The sequence below is a fragment of the Psittacula echo genome (assembly GCF_963264785.1).
Source record: "Psittacula echo genome assembly, chromosome: 3".
In the NCBI taxonomy this organism is placed as follows: Eukaryota; Metazoa; Chordata; class Aves; order Psittaciformes; family Psittacidae; genus Psittacula; species Psittacula echo.
The window spans coordinates 112,063,505-112,083,219 of NC_137736.1; the positions used below are offsets into that span (position 1 = coordinate 112,063,505).

Below are 19,715 nucleotides of genomic sequence, written 5' to 3' on the forward strand. Positions count from 1 at the left end.
GCCATCAAGTGGGAATTCACAGCTCCAAATTAGCTGCAGGTCAGTCTGCATAAATTGGATGAAGCTGGTCCTGCTCGTGTGTGTACAGACAGCATTTCATTAGCTCCACTACGTCTCTCAGCCTGTCGTGGATAAGCTGGCCCTGATCCAAAAGCAAGGTAGCTGTGTTAGCATCATGCTGTGCCTGAGCAAATATTGTCTGCTCCTCTGCAGGGTGCTGCAGCCAAAGCAGAGCACTGTGCTAGAGCAGTCCTGTGATTTCTGGGGCAGGGCTGGCTCGTGGTCTGCCTGCCCACAGCAAGTACAGAGGAGTTGTGCAAACCTCCACTAAGGTATCCAAGGACAGAAATCTGCAAGCTGAGTGGGCAGCTTCCTAAGATAGCAGTTCTAATCAGTTTTAGACTGACTACTTCCCATGTCTTTCTTTGCCATAGCAGCTGGGCCTCCTGTTCTCATCCACACTCACTTTCCCCATTTCCCTCCAGGCTTTGGTAGACCATAGGCAGCAATGCTGAGCAGCAAAGATCTTGGAGACCACTTCATATTTCTATCTTGCAACCTGAGTCACTGAAGCCACTTGTTTTAAATGTTGTCTTTAATCTGTGCTAGAATGATCAAGACAACAGAGACCATATTGTGGTTTCAGAATACCTCCTTCCATCTTATTCTTCTAATTTCCTTTGTTATCATTTCAAGGAGAAAGTAATTAGTTGCAGTGAAGAAAATGGAAGCTAAACAGGTATTTTAATGCACTCAGAAATGTGAATATTCACTACACATGGCTGTTCCCTCTCACACTCTTATATGTTCTGTTTATAATTAAGTTAAAGGCATTTTAACGATTTTTTTCTTTTCATTTCTTATAGGTTGTAAAATATATACATTGTGCAATTTGTTAAAAATGACAATCTTAACTACTAAACCAGGCCAATGCATTCTTCCCAAATTCAGATGTTCAACATGGCCTGTAAGAGACTCCAGCTGAAGACTTGTACATGTCAAATATGGTAGCAAATAGAAAGTTATGGATGGAAGGTCTCTTAGTGCTGTAAGGTATTGTGTTGAGCATGCTGAAAGAAATTAAACCTTTTAAACAAAAATACAGGAAATTTAATTTTAAAGGCCTGGTAAAGTTCCCACTAATACCAGCTGAATATCTTTACAATTACTTCGGTGAGAGGTAGTATGACTCTTTCTAATTATATCTAACTTAAGAATGATTGGACTAGGAAAAGAAATTTCTTCTCCCAATGTTCTGAAAATTTACACTGCACCAAGAGATCAGGATTGATTAATTTCAATATCAAATTCTAATGATAGTCTTTTATCAAAGCTGCAAAAGTACTTGATATATGAGGTAATAAACAGAAAAACAAAGTAAAAATACCAACAAAGGACTCCACATCTAATTAGTTTCCTTGCTGTGGTGCTGGCAGGAATTTCGAGCAGTTTATATACTTAAGATGAGAGTTCGAGCCTGTAAGTCCTAAAGGAGAAAAATGTCTTCAAGCTAGTTAGTGCATGGGCTAAGAGATCTTTTAATCGCAGGAATTTTAAGATATCTAGGTTGGTGATGAAATGGCACATTTCCTAATGACTGCTGTATATATCTGTTCTGCATAGATCAAAGGGGAAAGCTTCTGCTGCTGCTCTTTGCCTGCTGTTCTCATGAATAAACGTACTCTCAGTTAACCATTTTGTTACCTTTTGATAAAAGCAATTTCCACAAAGAAACAAACTAACCTGGATCTGAGAAAGAAAAATATTTAGGAATAAATATCACAGAACGACAGAGTACTTTCTGCTAGCAGGTCATCTTGGGCAGCTGAGACAGACTGTGTTCAAGCTTTTGCTAGGAGCTGAATACTGCTAGTGGAAGGACTAGGTGTAAGATCTACACAAATCTTGCGGTGAGGAAAGTAGGAACTAATCCAAAAAGTAACACTGCTGTGGAAAACGGGAGTCTTCTGTGTACTGGCACATTCCTCTGTAATCTTGCTTGGTTGACATTGATAGAAATAAATAAAAATATCCTTAACAATGTCTTTAACAAATGAACAAATTATATTAGTCAATGATACAGGTTTTTTCAGGCATAAGATAACTAGAGGTTTGATCTATCTGTTTTTAACCAGATAGATAGTCTTGATAATTTCACTTGTGTCATGATCCTGAGTGTTCAGTTGACAATGATGCAGTACAAGCTCAGTAGAAAAGCAAAACTGTGATTTGGTGTGGTTACACAACATAAAGGAAAAAAGTGCCAAGTTCAGGGTAGTGTCTCTGGAGAAGTTTCAGACCTGAGTATTTCTTTTGCCCTGGCATGATTTCACACAGATGCACTAAAAAATCCCAACCCCCCAAAAATGGAACAGGATGAATTTGCAGCTATAAGAAGGACTGAGCCCATCCTTTAGTGTCTTTCAATCAGCTGCTACTGCTGTTGCATAACTCAATTGTTCTTTTTTTTTCTGTTAAATTATTCAAATTAACAGAAAAATCTCTGATACTGGGTTTGAGTGATGTAAACAAAAAGTAAAAATAAAATTACGTGGGTTTTTTAAACAACAAAACGTCATAACTTAAAGGCAATCTTAAATTATTCTTACTAATTCAAATAAGACATACCATAAAAAGATTTCCATGCAGATGCTTTGACTTTTTGTAAAATTTGGTCTAGTGGAATAAGCTGAGCATTACCTTACTTTGGATGCTGGTCATTGTTCTGTTTTGTAAGATAATTCCCCAAAACCAGGGACACAGTTTCAAAGCGACATTTGGGCAGACAAAAGTACTGAATGACAGTACTTTATTTTCTGTTCAGAAGTGGAATTTTCTGCTTGTAGTTTGACATGTTCAGAGCTGTCTCTGTAAAGGCCGTGCCCAGGCTGTGTAGGGACCAACCTGGGCATCAGTAAAGCCAGTGGTGAGCCAGAAACTCATCATTACTTGTGTTGAGCTTATCCCCACGAACATCCATCTAGCTAGTGGCTGGGCTGTGGTACAGACCCTTGAATCTGCTTCTGGTCAGGAGCTGTGGGTTCTTCACATTCTGTCCAGGAATCAAGAGCTGAAACCATGGTTTCATTTTTTCATAGATTCTTTCTTCCCTGTGCTCCCGCCCAACCAAAAGCAAAATGTGTTGCTTTGAGGCTCATAACTTTGTTAGAGGATTTACAGGATTTTCTTTTGACTAAGTACAGTATAACAGTTGTGCACAGAAGAAACCTTTGGAAGCCAAGGAATAACTGTTATAAGTGATATTATAAATGATAATGCATATGAATGTTCCTAAAATATAAGCAGGTGCAGAAAGAGACATGAAAAGTGTTTTTTTTTCAGGGACTATACCTATTATTTTGGCATGATTATTTTGGCATAATTATTTCAGGTAACTTAATTGCTAACAATTAACAAGCATGATTTTTACCTCTGTGAAGTTGGCAATCTGAATGCGCGTTGTGTCACCTTCCGTCTCGCTGCCTTGTCAGGCTAATGGAGATTTGCTTGAAGTGGAGAACTGACTTTTCAGAAAGCTTTACTGACTTTCTCACATGTTACATTCTTGTTTTTCGTTCCCTATTCCTTTTTAAAAATGGAAATAAAAATGCAACAAAAATAATCGATTTCTTTTTCCCAGGAAAGACTTAAAATAAGCAGTGTTAAACATACATTCCCTGTAAATGTAATGTAATTCTCTTCCATTTGTTCATAAAACCAGAAAGAATATTAAATATGGAAAGTTTCCCTTACACTTTGATTTGTTGTGATCAAACTGTGGTTTTGACTACATTTTGCGTTTTGCTTTCATTTTGCGTTTTGCTTTGGTTGAAATGAAAATTGATACAACTGTGTGGCTTGGGGACCTCCCTTTTGGAGCATGTTTATTGCTACCACCATTCTGACAGCTCCTGTCACGCAGCAGCAACTGGCTTCTGGTTTTCAGGAGTTTTTAAAATAAGACTCTTGACTGAATGAACGTTATGTGACAGAATGGTGAAATATCCCGTAAGCTGGAATGTCCCCAGAATCTGCAGCTTCTCAGAGCAGTCCATTTTAAACTTCTGTCAAGAATACAAATCTCACAGAGAAGTTGCATGAGGCCTCTATAGGTTTTTTTAAACCCTGATGCTGTAAATTTGTAACTCGGTGTTGCTGGAGTAGCTGTACATCTGCATAGGGTATCCTGGCTTTTAATAAAGCATCAGAGAACTGTATTATCAATACCTAAAAATCTACCACACTAATATAAATGCGTGGGACCTTAAAGCAGTCTTAAGGGATTAAATAGGTTTTGCAGTGAAAGGAAAAACAGAGAACCACAGAATATCTTGAGTTGAAAGGGACCCATAAGGAACATTGAGTCCAACTCCCTAGTCCTCACAGCACTACCCAAAACCAAACCATGTGACTAAGAGCATCGCCCGGACAGTTGCGAGAGCCGGACATCAGTCCCACACCAGTATTGCTGAGCCAGGGGCTGACATGGGGTCCTGGGCCATGGGCAGGGTGCAGGGAGCCCTGTGGGGCTGGGCAGGGACAGTCAGGCCAATAGTGCCTTCAGGACCCTCACAGATCATTTTTAAGTATATGAAGGTTATTATTAATGGAAAAAAAAATCCAATGTAATCTCAGTGTATTGATGTTAAAAGGGACTTTGAAATGATCTTGGGAACACTAGTGAGTTTCTTCCTCTTGTTTAGCAACTATCTTCTGTACCTCTATGCCATGGATAGAGGTACATGGCCCATCTGCCATGTTGAGTTAATACACTCCTCTGCTTTGGAGCATCTATGAGGGAGATGACTCAGGCACACATAGGGTTGAGTTATGGCTCTTTGCTACCTTTGAAGACAGGGGTTCCTTCCAAGAAATTGTTTTCCCCATGATTTTTATGCTTCAGGACTTATCTTGGACTTAACAAGGAGGAGTCTGGAGTACCATCTTAAAAGCAATTTCTGTGTCTTGAAACAATGAAATAGAAATTATAAATCATCATCGTCTTTTCAGGTGTAACCACCGTCTCCTTTTGTTTGTCTAGTTGCTTTGACAGACTAATGTGCAAAGGATGGAGCCATGTCCTTTGCTTCTTCCCCATTCACATTTACTTACAGATGGCTGCATGCTTTGATTTGACATGCATACCTATGCTTCATGTGGAGAAGGTCCTATCTAACCTTATTTTGTTTGCTTTTAATGCGCCACACTCTTAACTCTTTTGATATCTAGAAATCATGTTGGAGGTCCAAGTTTAAAACCAAAGTATTTTAATGATTCTGTCATTATATTTTTCCCTATTTCACGTTATAGAATATGAAAATATTCCTGGTGGGTTCCCTGCAATATTCATGCTGACATTCTATACTCATGAAGTATGTGACATACAGAAAATGTTAAATTTTGTCTCTTTGGTCTGGAGACTGTTGCATATTATGTAACACCCCAGAGTTTTCTATAAATAACCAGAAATTTGTAACAGTCACTTTGCCACTGTGTTTAATAGTGTTTTGACAATGCATTGAGCTGGAAATCCAAACTTGGAAGCAGATGCTCTGAGTTATAATTTTGCAAGAACCTGAGCGCATCCTGAGTTTTGTTGAGCGAACGATGACTAGTTTATTCAGTTGCAGCAGGCATTGATTGAAAATATATTTTTTAATTTTTGTGGACATGATATATATTTCTCTCAGATTTTTCAATAAAGCATAGGTGCAATGGAAGCTGCTGTTTTGTTATGATTTTTATAAACCTATATTTGTACAGAGAAGCGTTGTCTTCCATCAGCTCAACAAATGAGGCTTTTGCCCCTGCTTTTCCTTAGACTAGACAGTGGAGTTGGCATTTGATTCATAAGCTTTTGATCCATGCTTAATCCTAGGATGGCTTCCATCCAGAGCATGCAGAGCGATGGATATTGTGTACCTAATGAAGTAGCTGTTGTTGTACAGCACAGTAGGAGACTCTCTCATGTTCTTAAACAGCAACAACAGAGGATGTCAGTATTCCTTGGTGGGTCTCTGGGGAGAGAAGTTGAAAGAGCTCCTAAGAAGCAGGGCCCCTTCTGGTTGCTCCCTTTTCTTTGCAGTGGGTTTGCAGTGAAAGTAAAATTCCATGGTATGTCTTTTGTTTTTTATCCTAGAGCAATTCAGGCTGCACCATCATTTCACAGACACATAATCCATAAATTAGGATGTGTAATTGCTCATTTCAAAATGTTCTCTTATACCATTGTAAATGAGGAAAACGTCCTCTGAAAACATGGGAATTATTTTATTTGGTGAAAATATAATTAAAGAAAGAAGAAAGTAATGAATGTAGCAGCAATGAAATACAACTGGTTTTGATCTTTCCCTGCTTATAAGAAAGATAGATTATATAATCTGGATTGCATGTATGCTTATTTTCCATGTGTAAAAGCAGTCAAGCTCTGTGAAAGTACCCAGAAGTGTGACTTGCTATGGCAAGCTTCAGGCAAATCTGATGTCCTGTTCCATTTAGTTATACTTTAAGATACAGAGAAAGATCCAAGAGGGAAGAGTCCAAAGAAATGGATGGAGGTTATGCTGGATCCAAGTTGCAGAACGAAGTTCTCTAGAAAGAATCCAAATAATCTCAGAAACTTCTTTGGAGAGGGCTTTCCAAAAACTGAGAAGAGTTATGCAATCTTAGCTTTTCTCTTCTATTGTCTCCCCAGGAAACCTGAGGCAACTTTGCTTCTGCTGTCCATTTTCCTGATTTGGCAACTTGAAAAGGCTGTTAAGCCATTTTCTAAAACACTCCTCAGTCATCAAGACTGAGCAGGACATCAGAATCACTAAAGTAATGTGAAAGGAGTGATAGGGTGCAGCGACAATTCCTGTTGAGCAGAGGAAATAATAATATTCAGCAGATAAAGCCAAAATAATACTGAACCTTTGACACTTTAGGAAATTAAGGAGTTGCCTAGGAAGAATATCATTGAAAAAAAAATAAAATAAAAAAAAAAGAAGTCTCAACGTGTGTTGTAGGGTGGTCAATATTGTTGTTCCTGCTGTGTTGAAAGGCCAGATAAGCACACAGAGATGATAATTTGCCTGAAGCAGAGTGGAGGACTCCAGAGTGCCTCTTTAATACGTTATTCACTCAATCAGTGCTTCCTGAGAAGAATCCACCCGGGGAGGTCTGGCACAATATATTCACATGGACAGAGATCGCATAAAAGAGTTTTAACACCTCAAATTGCCAAAGGCAAAGCAGGAGCACAGAGGGATGCATTAATTTCCTTCTAGTCTCACAGCAGGTTAACGGAAGAAACACAGCTCCGAGCCAGGTGTCATGCCTTCCTGACAAGCAGCGTGCCCCCCAGGTCAGGCTGACTCAGGGAGGGTCTGTGGTCACACTCTCTCCTCCTGAGCTGACACCCTATTTTCACCTACAGGTGGAAGAGAGAAGTGATAATATTAGATACATTTACTTTGCACAGCAGTGAGGTTCTAGGAACAGAAAAACTGGGAAAGAGGAACAAAATAAGAAGAGAATGTATTCCACATTTGGCAGTTTGTATTTCAGAGTTAAAACAATCTCTTATGTGGCCTTTGAAATTTTGAGGCTGCATGCATGAAGAAAGCACCTGTTGCCCTTACGTACTTGTCGTGGTTTAAGCCCAGGCCGTAAATCAGAACCACGAAGTCCACTTCCCCCCCCACCTTTCTTCCCTCCGCTCCTGGAGGGACGGGGGGGAGAATCGAAAGAATGCAACTCCCATGGGTTGAGATAAGAACAGTTTAATAACTAAGGTATAACACAAATCACTACTGCTACCACCAATAATAATAATGATAAAGGAAATAACAAGGAAGAGAATACAACCGCTCACCAACCGGTACCTCACCCCCACCCCGCAGTGATCCAGCCCTTCCGGGCACTCTCAATTCTACATCCTGGGCATGACGTGCTGTGGTATGGAATACCTCTTTGGCTAGTTTGGGTCAGGTGTCCTGTCCCTGCTTCCTCCCAGCTTCTCCTCCTCCCTGGCAGAGCATGAGACTCACAAAGTCCTTGGTCAGTCTAAACATCAGTGTTACCAGCTTTGTTCCCAGGCTGAAAGTCAAAAACACAGTGCTGCAACAGCTACTAAGAAGGAGAAAAACTGACTGCTACTGCTGAACCCAGGACAGTACTGAAAATTAAAAAAACAATTAGTCTTGGAGCATTAAAACTGCCCATTTAGGTAGCTGACCAGAGTTCTTATGGAGATGGTTCTCCCAAAAGTGAGCTGAGGAAATAAGGCTTAGAAATTTATATATTAGTATGTGTACAGAAACATAAATTAGGAAGATTGACAATTTTCGTTGCTTTCATTGACTTTCATTTGCTGTGTTCCCAGGCTGACATCTGAAGTTACATTTGTTGAGTTGCTAGTGGAGTGGTGTCTAGAGGCAGAGGGGCATGGGGACAGGATAAGCTAAGTCCCCTCATTGACAGTAGGATCTGCAATGATAGCCTAGTATCTGATGTAAAAAACCCCTAATGGAAACAGGAACTTCCCAGCATCTCCCCCAAACATGGAAGAAACCATGTAGGGGTGGTTGTCAGCTCAGCAGGAGCTTCCAGACCTCTGGATGCTTAAATCATATCATTATTACAGACACTTCTGGATTCTCTGATTGAGGTTTTCTTATTTTGCTTGGAAGGATTATAGATGGAAGGAGGATTAAATGATAAAGTGAATCATTGTGAGAGTGAGGGAATGCCTACATGATGAAAGAAAGGGTGACTGCAGGAGACCTTTTTACTTCAGTGGATTGTGTGGAATGAAAAAGTACAGGTTAAGGCATTACAGTGCTTAACACTACTTTTGGATTCACAAAGTTTGTGTGTTGTGCTTGGCTTGACTATGAGATCCTTGGGGTAAGGGCTGTGGGTTTTTTAGATCACCTAGCACAGTATTGCTCTGATCTTTGTGCAGTCCTGGAATGAAAACATTAGCAATGATTATTTTTCATGGCAGAGGCTACAGCAGGCTGAATTTACAAAGTTTATCTGATTTAATTATCTTCTGCTTAAACAAAACATGTTCATCTTAGTTTTCTGTTTCTTCGTGGGTTTTGTATGGTTTTTGGTTAGTTTTTTTGTTTGGTTGGTTTGATTTTTTTTGTTTGTTTGTTGGCTTGGTTTGGGGTTTTTTTTTAATACAATATTCAAGTGAGAAATATTCATTTGCAGTATTTGACAGTTATTTTTGTGTGACTCAAATTAATAAAAATCAGAATGTATGTAGCCCCAAATATCAGATACATCATTACAGTTGATTTTCGACTGTCTATTTCAGTCTGATAATTTTGTGCTTGATTGCCATCATGAAGCAAGAGATAACAAGCCAGGGCTTCAGTGGTATTAACCACTGAACAGCTCTCAAGCCATTTAACAGGCAAACGCAAGACCTATAAACCAGTATGATGAAGCACCTGCTACTCCTTTCCTACCGTTCTTTCTTCTATTCTGCAGATACAAATGACACGAATCTGTATCACCAAGAAGTCTGCAGACTCTAACAGAATGTCAGCCTTCAACCCTGCTGCACGTATGAGAAAGCAAATAGGAAAAAGGAGAACTGATAAACTTTTCCCATGCCATTCACACTTACCTTAAAGATCATCTAGTTCCAACCCCATTGCCATGGGCAGAGACACCTTCCATTAGACCAGGTTGCTCCAAGTCCCGTCCAACCTGAACACTGCCCGGGATGGGGCAGCCACTGCTTCTCTGGGCAACCTGTTCCAGTGTCTCACCACTCTCACAGAGGAAGTAAAGAGCCTCTTCCTAGCCTTTAATCTAAATCTACACTCAGTTTAAAGCCATTACACTCTGTCCTATCCTATTTGGCCACATTTAAATTAGTAGTTGTTTTGTCGAAAAAGAATTGAAGCTATTTCACCATTTCACTAACCTGCGGTCATATTTATAATTTACCTTTAATTTTGTGCTTTTTCATAATTTATAGCTAAGTTAAAAAGAATGAGCTACTCTGGAATTTGCTTTTAAGGCTAGTTACTTTCCAGGGGCAAAATTTAGAAGCATTATTTAGACACCATTCTGAGAATTATATGTTACTGTGATTGCTTCTTTATTTTACTGGGTTGAAATAGAATCCAACATCTGATCTGAGAATACTTTTGTGACAGTATAGGCTGTTTTCTGACACCGTGGTGAGTAGACTGTGTGAGTCCCATAGCTTGAACATGTGAGTGTAAGAGGCTTCTGTATAAAAGGCTACAATTTACATTTATAATTTTAGCTGAAGATGAAGGATGGGAAAAGTGGAATGGAGATGCAATTCTATCAGCTAATTTTTCCTTTTCTAATCTCTGTTTTTGATTTTCAGGTGATGGAAATTAAAGGACAAATGATTCATGTGCCAGAATCAAATTCAATTTTGTTTCTGGGCTCCCCCTGTGTGGACAAGCTGGATGAACTGATGGGCCGAGGCCTCCATCTTTCGGACATACCTATCCATGATGCTACTCGTGATGTCATATTGGTTGGGGAGCAAGCAAAAGCCCAGGATGGCTTGAAAAAACGAATGGATAAGCTGAAAGCAACGCTAGAATGCACACACCAAGCCCTGGAAGAGGAAAAGAAGAAAACAGTAGATCTCCTCATTTCTATTTTCCCTGAAGAAGTGGCTCAGCAGCTGTGGCAGGGGCAGCAGGTTCAGGCCAGGAAGTTTGATGATGTTACCATGCTCTTCTCGGACATTGTTGGCTTCACTGCCATCTGTGCGCAGTGCACGCCCATGCAAGTCATCAGCATGCTGAATGAACTCTACACGCGGTTTGACCATCAGTGTGGATTCCTGGACATCTACAAGGTAATAGCTCAAGTCCTAAGTTAGCAAAATCTAACTGAAAATAAGGGAAAAAAAACCCCAACCCAGTAGCCATCTTTCTGAGTCACAGACCTTCTCTGTAAAACCATGAAGGCAACATTTTTGTTTTGTGTGGAAAAAATAAATCTGAAATCACCCATTGAAAATCAAATACTTTGATGCTGAGCTGTCATCATGGTTCCTGCATATATACCTCATATTCCTATTTTCCTATAGGCATTCCTTCTGTATTATAGCCTAGTTTCCTTTAGATGACACATCAGCCATAATGTCCTAAGGATGATGAAGTGCTCAGTGATTATCCTAGCCCAAGCTGCAGCTCCTGTATAGTGCTCAAATGCATTCTGTTTCAGCTGAAAGTTGAATAGTTTAGTGTTTAGGTAGGCATCTTTTATCTGAAAGAATTCAAATTTTCTATAAAATGCAGGGCATTCACTAAAAAGAAATTGTTATGAGATTTAAATTTACACTGAAAAATTGAAGAAGACAGCTGATGGCCATTTATAGTAAATGGAACAAGTGGGACATGGCACTGGAGTGCCATGCTCCTTTACTACCCTCAGAAAAGCAGATGTTGCAAGGGTTGGTTCCGTTAGCAACCTCATCACCTTCACTTCTCTTCAGATGATTTGGTGTCCATTATGTGTTTGAGAGAAAAGAGTGGGCAGGTAGAATTTAATAAATGCAGTTAAGATATTATCTGTGTAATTATCCTGTGAAATCTACAGAGAATATATTTTGTATATGGAATACCTTTATTTTTGTATAGAAAAGAAAAGCAAATTTCCTTTTATAACTGAATACACCAAAGGAAAAAAATGTAGTTGTAAAATTATATATTGACTTCATTTCTTGTCTGATGCTTGCAAACTAAATCACCAGTTTTCAAGCTGTTTCAAATAGTATTTGTTGATAGGCTATAGAGGAAAGGTTTATCTTTCAATTTTAGCCTCTACTACACTTCAAAAAACACCCAAAAATATTGATTATGCACTTAAAAAGCAACTCCAACTGTAAAGTTTCAACACATGCCACAGATAGAACTGAACATGGTGTAGATATATGTTGGTAGAACAGTAGAGCAAAGTAAAAGATCTAGCTGTATATAAGTTTTATGCTCCTGGGCTTAGGGTTTTGTTTCACTAATGTTCAGAAGCAAAAGGCCATGTTGGGAGAGGACTGCAATGGAAGGTACTAACCCTTGTTTGAAAATTTTGTCTGTAATATAGTCAGAAAAGATTGGAAGTTTGATCTCAGTTCGTACTGATGTGATGTTGCTTCACTTGATCTCAAGCCAGCTGTGAGAGCAGGACTTGAGGAACTTCTGACCCACAGTCAAGAGTGATATCTGGTGACCCTGTTTCACATGCTGTATCCGGTACATGGGTGTAGTTAGTATTTTCCCAGATGAATAATTTTAGTCATCTTTTTTGAGGCATTCAGGACATTCTTTGTTGAAAACCATGGTTGCATGGGAATAGGAAATAAAGTATGTGAAAACTCTATGACCTGTTTGGAAGAAAGGTTGGTTGAGTCCTGTGAGAACACTAAGAAGGAATATTTACACATAGGTCAGGAATATTATATCATTTAGGCTGTGGCCTTTTGCCTTTCACCTAGCTTTGTGCTGCTTTAGATGACAGAAAAATGTTACTGTATTGAAGTACTGTTCTGACCTATGAAATAAGATAATGGCTGCTGAGATGGGTAGTGTAAGATTTATGCATTCAGAAAAGGAATAAATACTCCAAAAAGTTAAGACCCCCATGTAATTCTATCATCAGAGGAATAAACAAAACCTAATTTTGTATGGAAGGATTTCTTACACCTCTAACACCTTTCCCCCACTGTTACTACCTTAATATAGCCAGTTATTTCCCAGATCCTTTTATACTGGGTTTTCCTCCATCTCTCTACTCCCCCATGTCTCCTCAGCCTCCCTATACATCCCCTGCTTCCCCCCACAGCCCACCTGTGAGCAAGGCAGTGTGTACTCTGGCTATTTTGAAGCTTATGTACCTTTTTTTCTCTCCCCAGATATCTTTTTTGTAATTTTTTTTTAGCCAGAAGTCTAAAAAAGCTGCTGTGGGGTTGAGTTAAAATGACTCAGTTGAACATTACAGAAAGACAAAACTCAGGCGATGAACCCTTTTTCTTTTCCTTAGAGAATCAGACTTAAAATAAAATGACAATTCTTTTGAAAAAGCATTTGCACTTTTAAAACAAAAATAGCTTGTGTGTTTATATCTTTTTCATTTGTTTCATATGGTATTCTGGAAGCCAAGTGTATTGGTAGGAATGATCACCACCACCACAACTATAATTTTAGAATATTGTCAGGCAGTGAATTTTAGATATGTAATCACCAGGATTTGTACCCACAGCCTGCCTCTAAGATATACTCCTGTAACCAGGCTACAGAAATTCATCATGTGATCTATATACACATCAAAACAGATTAATTTTCAAATTTTCTTGGTTTTAAGCTACACAGCAAGGATAATTTGCAAAGATTGTTTGACGAGTACTTCTGAATACAAAATTCACTATTTTGTAAACAGAAAATTAAGCAAAATTCATTGAATAAATTCCATGCTGTAAATTATTCACCCAGCTTTACTGTTAACAGCATTTTGAATTCAGAACCTCAGTGCTTCTAATCTTGGACTCAGACAATGGATGTATTTTCAATTGTCTCATACTATTCATTCAGGGATGTTTACAGAGAAGTACGGCACAGAAAGAAGAACAAAGATCCTTGCATTTAACAAGTCAGACATAGAGGGCAAACATAATGAGCTGTTGGATACAGAATAAGAAATTCTTGAAAGGCTGAAGGGGAATGAATTAGACTTTGAAAATTCTTGGAAAGGAAAGTAAGTAGATATAACTGATGAGGTAGGGAAAGGATGCCCAACAGATGAATGCATAGGTAAGAACGATACATAGAGATAATGGGCTCAGAAAATGAACTTCACAGCAGCATTTTGAACAGATATCAAAGATGACACATTATATTTGTCCAGGCTGAGGTAGAACGTTGCCATAAATCATATGCATGATGATATAAGCCTGGTGACAGTGTGAGCGATTTGTAAGAATCTGTGTTTTGGAAAATGAAACTTTGGAAAAAATTTGCTTACATATAGCCTTGATGAAAGATCAAGAGAGACATCTTGGGGTAATCACAGCACGGAGAGGATGTGAGAGAAATGAGACCTGGCAGTGCATTTGGAAACTGGTGCTGCTGACTATCTGAGTTAATTATATTTGGCTTGGAACTGGGGAATGGGAGAAAAGATTCTGTTTAGCAGGGAGTGCAAATCAGAGTAATGCAGGGGCCATGCTTGGTAAGCTAGTGTCTGCGGACATGCAAATAGAAACATGGATTCCAGGAGCAGAAGTAATGGGGGAGAGAGGTCAGTAAATTTTGAAAGCAATTGTTTTGCATCAAATAAATACTGTTTGGCCCGATTATTTATGTCTTTGTTTGGACCTGTTTTTCTGTGTATGTGAGTTCCTGTTTGTGAGCCAAGTGCTGGAAAACGATGCTTCAGCTAAACCATCTCTTTATCAAATAAGCTATTTAGACATGCTGCAGCCATGGCTGCTAGCACTTAAAACTTAACCGTGCAGATTGAAATCTTCCCTGCTTAAAATTCCTGCAGCTTCTGTTTCTCCTTCCAAGTAATATGTCTTTGACATAGAATCATTTTAAGTATTTTTTCTTGTTGAATCTTTTTGCCTGTGTAGGCCTGCTTTGTTAGCTCTTTCCCCCTCACTTTCCTTTCTGACACAACCCAGTTTCTTTCCATCACCCTTTCGCTACTGCATGGAGTAAAGGCAGCATGTACTTTTTTTGGCAGATGTTCTTTTGGCCATGGATGCACTGGCTGGGTGACTATGTATGCTGGCTGATTAAAGTCAAGCCAAATAGGGCAGAATCAGGCTCGCTTGTGTAGGCGTTAGTTTCTTTGTCCTTTCTCTGGACAGAGCAGCATTTGTCCTTGAAGACATTTGCACATTTTCTCATAACAATAAACTTCACTTTCTGTGAAGTGCTGAGTTCCACTTTCCATGTCTAAGCAGGGAGTCCTAAATGTTTTTGTTAATGAACTGCCAAAATGTCTTTGCCGTACATCTTTGTTGTCAAAATTTTAATTGAAAGTTTATTGAATATTTATTGAATAAGACAACATAATTCTACAGGTTAATTTTATGGTTATAATTCACAAACTTGTTACATGAATTTCTTCTTTCTTTCTTTTGGTTTCATTATATGACTAAATTGATACTCCCTGAGTGGTGCCACACAAATGCTTTGAAGTCCTTTACCAGCTTCCTTGGAGTTCTCTTTGGCTATTATTGCTGGCAACATTATTTCACTTACTTTACACGGAATGATATTTTATTTTTCATGAATGATACAGCTAGCCTGTCGGATCCTCTTTTTCTGATTTTATACACCTAACTCTGGCTACAGCCTTATTTTTTGCTTGTTTTAGAAACCTGAGACTAAAAAAAGGTGGGAAGTCTGGACTGCTCTGTAATCACTGGAGGCTGATACTCACCAGTTCTGAAAAACACTGTTTATACTGAGCTTGTGATATAGTGTTTTTAGGAACCTAATTTTAAATTCACATTTTCTAAAAATACTACTTTACATTTTTATACTGGTAGTTTAGGTTTCAGAAATCAGTATCATTCTACAGAAAATACCAGTACTTTCTCAGTGCTATGACTATTCCTCCTGGAGAACTGATATTTGTACATATTCATGTATATGTTCTTAAGCTTACTATCAGTGCTATAATGACTAAAGATTACTGCAATTAGAGGAGTCATGAGCTTCAGGCTATTCTGAGGTTTTCCAGGCTGTATGTTTTATCAGTTAAGAAACACAGTCTTCAAGTTTTCATGTAAAATCTATCGCCACTATTTTTGTCTTCTTTCCATCACTTTTGCAGTTTTAACCTTTTAAGTTCAGTGCAGCTACTTAAACATTTTGAGAAGCTTTCAAATTCTTTTAGCTTCAGCTTAGGCATCTGTAAGATTATTATGAAGGTTGTTATGAAATGCAATTAAAATATGTAAACAATTCTGGTACTCTTATATGAGCAATATGATACACATAAAATGACATAATATACCTGATTTAAGATGAACAGGTGTTTTAGGGACTACTAGTGTACTAGGTGTTGTTTCTTCCTGTTAATTTAAAGTCAGTGGGTTTTGAATGTGTAAGAGAACAAAATGGGTAATAGAAGCTTGCTTTCTCCCTGGTGCCACCAGCCTGGTAAAACTGGCCTTCAGCATGCTGTTCTTTTGAAGTCCCACCATAGAGGGCTCCTGAACCTTCCTCCTTTTCTTTCTCTGAGCAGGCTATAATACTGACTTTCTCCTTAACCTCTCTGGCTGTGCATGGACTTGCTGGCACGCAGGTGTGTTGCACTCGAGTATAAAGTTAGGGGAAAGCTGCGGCACCTATCTTTTGGGGGAACTCAGAAGTATTTTTGGGTTAAGCTAAAGGAATAAAGTCCAGCCAAACAAACAAAACCCACAAAAGATTCCTCGGATTTGCCCTGCATATCTGCTGTATCACCACCCAAGAGCCCCAGGATATTTTAAGACTTCCCATTACTTTAAGCATTCATTTTTCTGCAGCCTTGTGGAGGATTTACACTTTTTCCCTTTAGTGAGATGTGCAAATGCAGTCAACAGACGCACAGGCTCCAGAAGAGTTATTCTTTTCTTTATAAGCATACAGACCTGCACAAAGCACTAAAACATCTGTGCGTGTTCCCCTGCTTGAGGCAACTCATCACTCAAGAATCCTCTAAAGAGTATAGGACTTCTGCTACTGTATATATTTTCTTCCTCAGGAATACTATGCTTGTATCTATTTCTTTCTCTCTTTCTCTTTTGTCTCTCTCCTTCCACTTTTCTCTTACCTGAAGAGCACACATTTGTTTAAAGCATCTCTCTCCATTTCCCTCAATCTTCCTGGGAGACCTAGAACCTATTTCCAGCTTGCAGGTCCTGGGAGTTGTTCCCAAGTCCTCAATTATGTGTGAATGAACCTTGGCTATAATTTGACTTTGTATTTGAACAGGACCATGACGGGGATCCTCCTCTGGGGCTTCCCGCTGCATATTGAGGAGCAAGGCCAGACACAGCGGCTATATGGGAACAATGGCTAAGAGCATGCCCTATTGCAGTACACACGTCTCCCTGATGCTATGTTTTGTAAAACCCACCAATAATACTTAAATCCTTTGTTTTCTTGGATCAACTTTTGTACATTCTAAATTTTAGTATCTCTAAGGGACTAGAGAAAATTGATCTTACTTTCCATCAGCCTAAGGTATTTCTGTCTAAACAGTTCAGTACTGCGTCAGATCTAGCACAACTGTGGCAGCATATGGCTGTCCTTCATATACCTGAGCATGACAAGATGCAGCGTTTTCTTTCATTCATTCATTCATTCATTCATTCAGTCAGTCAGTCATTCATTCAGTCATTCAGTCATTCAGTCATTCAAATAGCATTCATGACTGTAACTTAATTTCTTATATGATATAAATAAATATGGAGGACACTTAGGTAAGTTAAGAGAAAATAGCCAATGTATGAATTTCAAGACAGATATATTAAAACTTACATAACCTTGAGGAAGATGTTGTTCAGTAGTTCTTTTAATAACGAGGATGCCTGTATCAAATTAAGACAAATCTTACATCTGGAGAAAGGCAGTCACATTAAACTGAAACGTGTGTCTTAAGTTATGCATATTTGTTTTAATATTTGCTTATTTTGTTAAACAGTTCTTTACTTGGCTTTGCAACTACCTCACATAAGGAAGAATGCCAGTCAGGACATTTTCTGTTCATCAGCCATATTTGGTGTGATTTTTCCAATTTCATACCTCCTTACAGCACAGAGAAGTCATTTGTGCACTGTGACTTTTGTATTCCATGAGTGGAAAAAAACCTGATGTTGACATCATGTGAACTGTAAGTTTTCTAACATGTCTCTATTTTAATTAGTAAAAACCCCTTTTAAAATACTAGGTAATAATTCTCCACAGCAAGTACTGTTTGTCTCTTTTCCTTTCATAAAGGGAAAAGCATTGACATTATTACAGCATACACGAATGAGTTCCTCCATATACTGGATACTCAAAGGTTTGTGCTTAGGACTAAATAGGTGCTACAGAAAGAGTTTGAATACAGGTCTTCCTGAATTTGCCAGCATATAGCATCATTAAACTCACTAAAAATAAAATGCCCTGAGGCCTAGTGAGAGCAATTGCTGCATAATAAGGCTCTTGGGAAACGGGCTGAGGTTTATAGTAAGACATTCCTTCTGAAAAAAAAATAGCTTTACCAGATAAACAGGTTTCTGAACTTCATAGGTGGACACTCAGAATCCATTCCTGCTCAAATGGGAGGGATTTTCCATACACTAGACTATTTCCAAAAGCAGAATGCAGTGTCATAAAAGCATTGCAGAGTTACCTTGAAACTCAGGCTTATGATTTCACTGCTTAGGAGTTAATTTTGAAATGCTGAGACACAGAACCTAAGAGAATCAAATAGTGAGGTAGAAATGGAAGGAGATTTTTTGATCCATTTGAAGATAGTCTTATTCTCAAATCATATCTTGAAAACTTTTAAAACCTTTAAAAACCAGGAGGTTTTTTAAGGTATCCCAGAGATTTTTGGAATCTGTAATTAATATTGTATCCAAAGAGAATTAATTTCAGAAAAAAATGTAAGTAATTTAATCTGACAGATGTTGTTAAGCTTTAAAGTGTTGCACAATTCAACTATTTCAAAGCTTTTCTGCCAAATCTGTGCAGTGGAAAAACATACAGAATACTTCAAAATGCAAACAGAAGTAAGCTTCAATTTCTATTCATACAACATAACCCCCCCCCCAAAAAAAAAAAAACAAAACCAACACAAAACCAGATGTTTATTAGTTTGAAAGAAGTCAGTATTCGCTCTTTGTTACATAGACAAATGTAGATCTGGAAGTTACCCCAGGATCAAGTATACTTAGGCTGTGCTCAGAGGAGGCCTTTCTGAACTGTAGCTGCTACCTCCAGAGAAAGGACACACACACTTAATCTCTCAGTGGAATAATTTACCTAGTTTCTATCCAGCATGTTTCTTTGACATTTATCTCCTTAGGATCTGTGTTTTAGGTTATGTGACTTGTTCAAGTCTTTCTAACATAAGCTGCCCAAAATAGTTCATGTCTGCCCTGCCTCCTCTTAGTGATTAATAACATCCCTGACCTGCATGCCAAAATATGCATGCCAAGATACAGGATTTTTTGAGCTAAACAGAATCCTGCTGTTGTGCTGACAAACAGTATCTTAGCACTAGCAGTCAACACACTCGTTCAATCTTTTTTTTTTGTATGGGGTTACTTAATGTGAGCAGGAACATACACTCTGTAGTGCACTTCCAAAATCACAGGGTCTGCCATGCATAAAATGGTAACAGCTCACTTGGAGTCTTCTGAGAGTTTCACAGACTAAGCTTTCCCAGTCTGTGGCTTCCAGTTCCAGGTGCATTCCCATCCTGAATCCTGGCTTCATTCTGGGATGAGAAATGGGACTTAAGAAACCTCCTCCTTAAATATTCATATGCTCCATGGAAATGCAGCCTAGGTGTACAAGAAGCTAAGATATGCTCTCTAAGTCCAGGTTGACTAGTATGTATGGCACTTTGTTCCAAGAGACAGCCAGGGACATACCCTGACTTTGTTGCTTAAGAAACTATTTCCAGGTCTTCAAAGCAAAATTAATAAGCTAGAAGTCATTGATTTTCTTGTTAAT

At 38.7% G+C, this 19,715-nt stretch overlaps 1 protein-coding gene across 1 annotated transcript in view; it reads left to right on the forward strand.

Moving 5' to 3' along the window:
- GUCY1A2 (guanylate cyclase 1 soluble subunit alpha 2) overlaps positions 1–19,715 on the forward strand; it is a gene marked incomplete at both ends in the record, with an annotated part of 146,158 nt that overhangs the window by 71,030 nt on the left and 55,413 nt on the right. Inside the window, one exon of the mRNA XM_080613839.1 lies at positions 10,364–10,849. Coding sequence (XP_080469965.1) covers positions 10,364–10,849 — 486 coding nt within the window. The remainder of the gene's footprint in view (positions 1–10,363; positions 10,850–19,715) is intronic.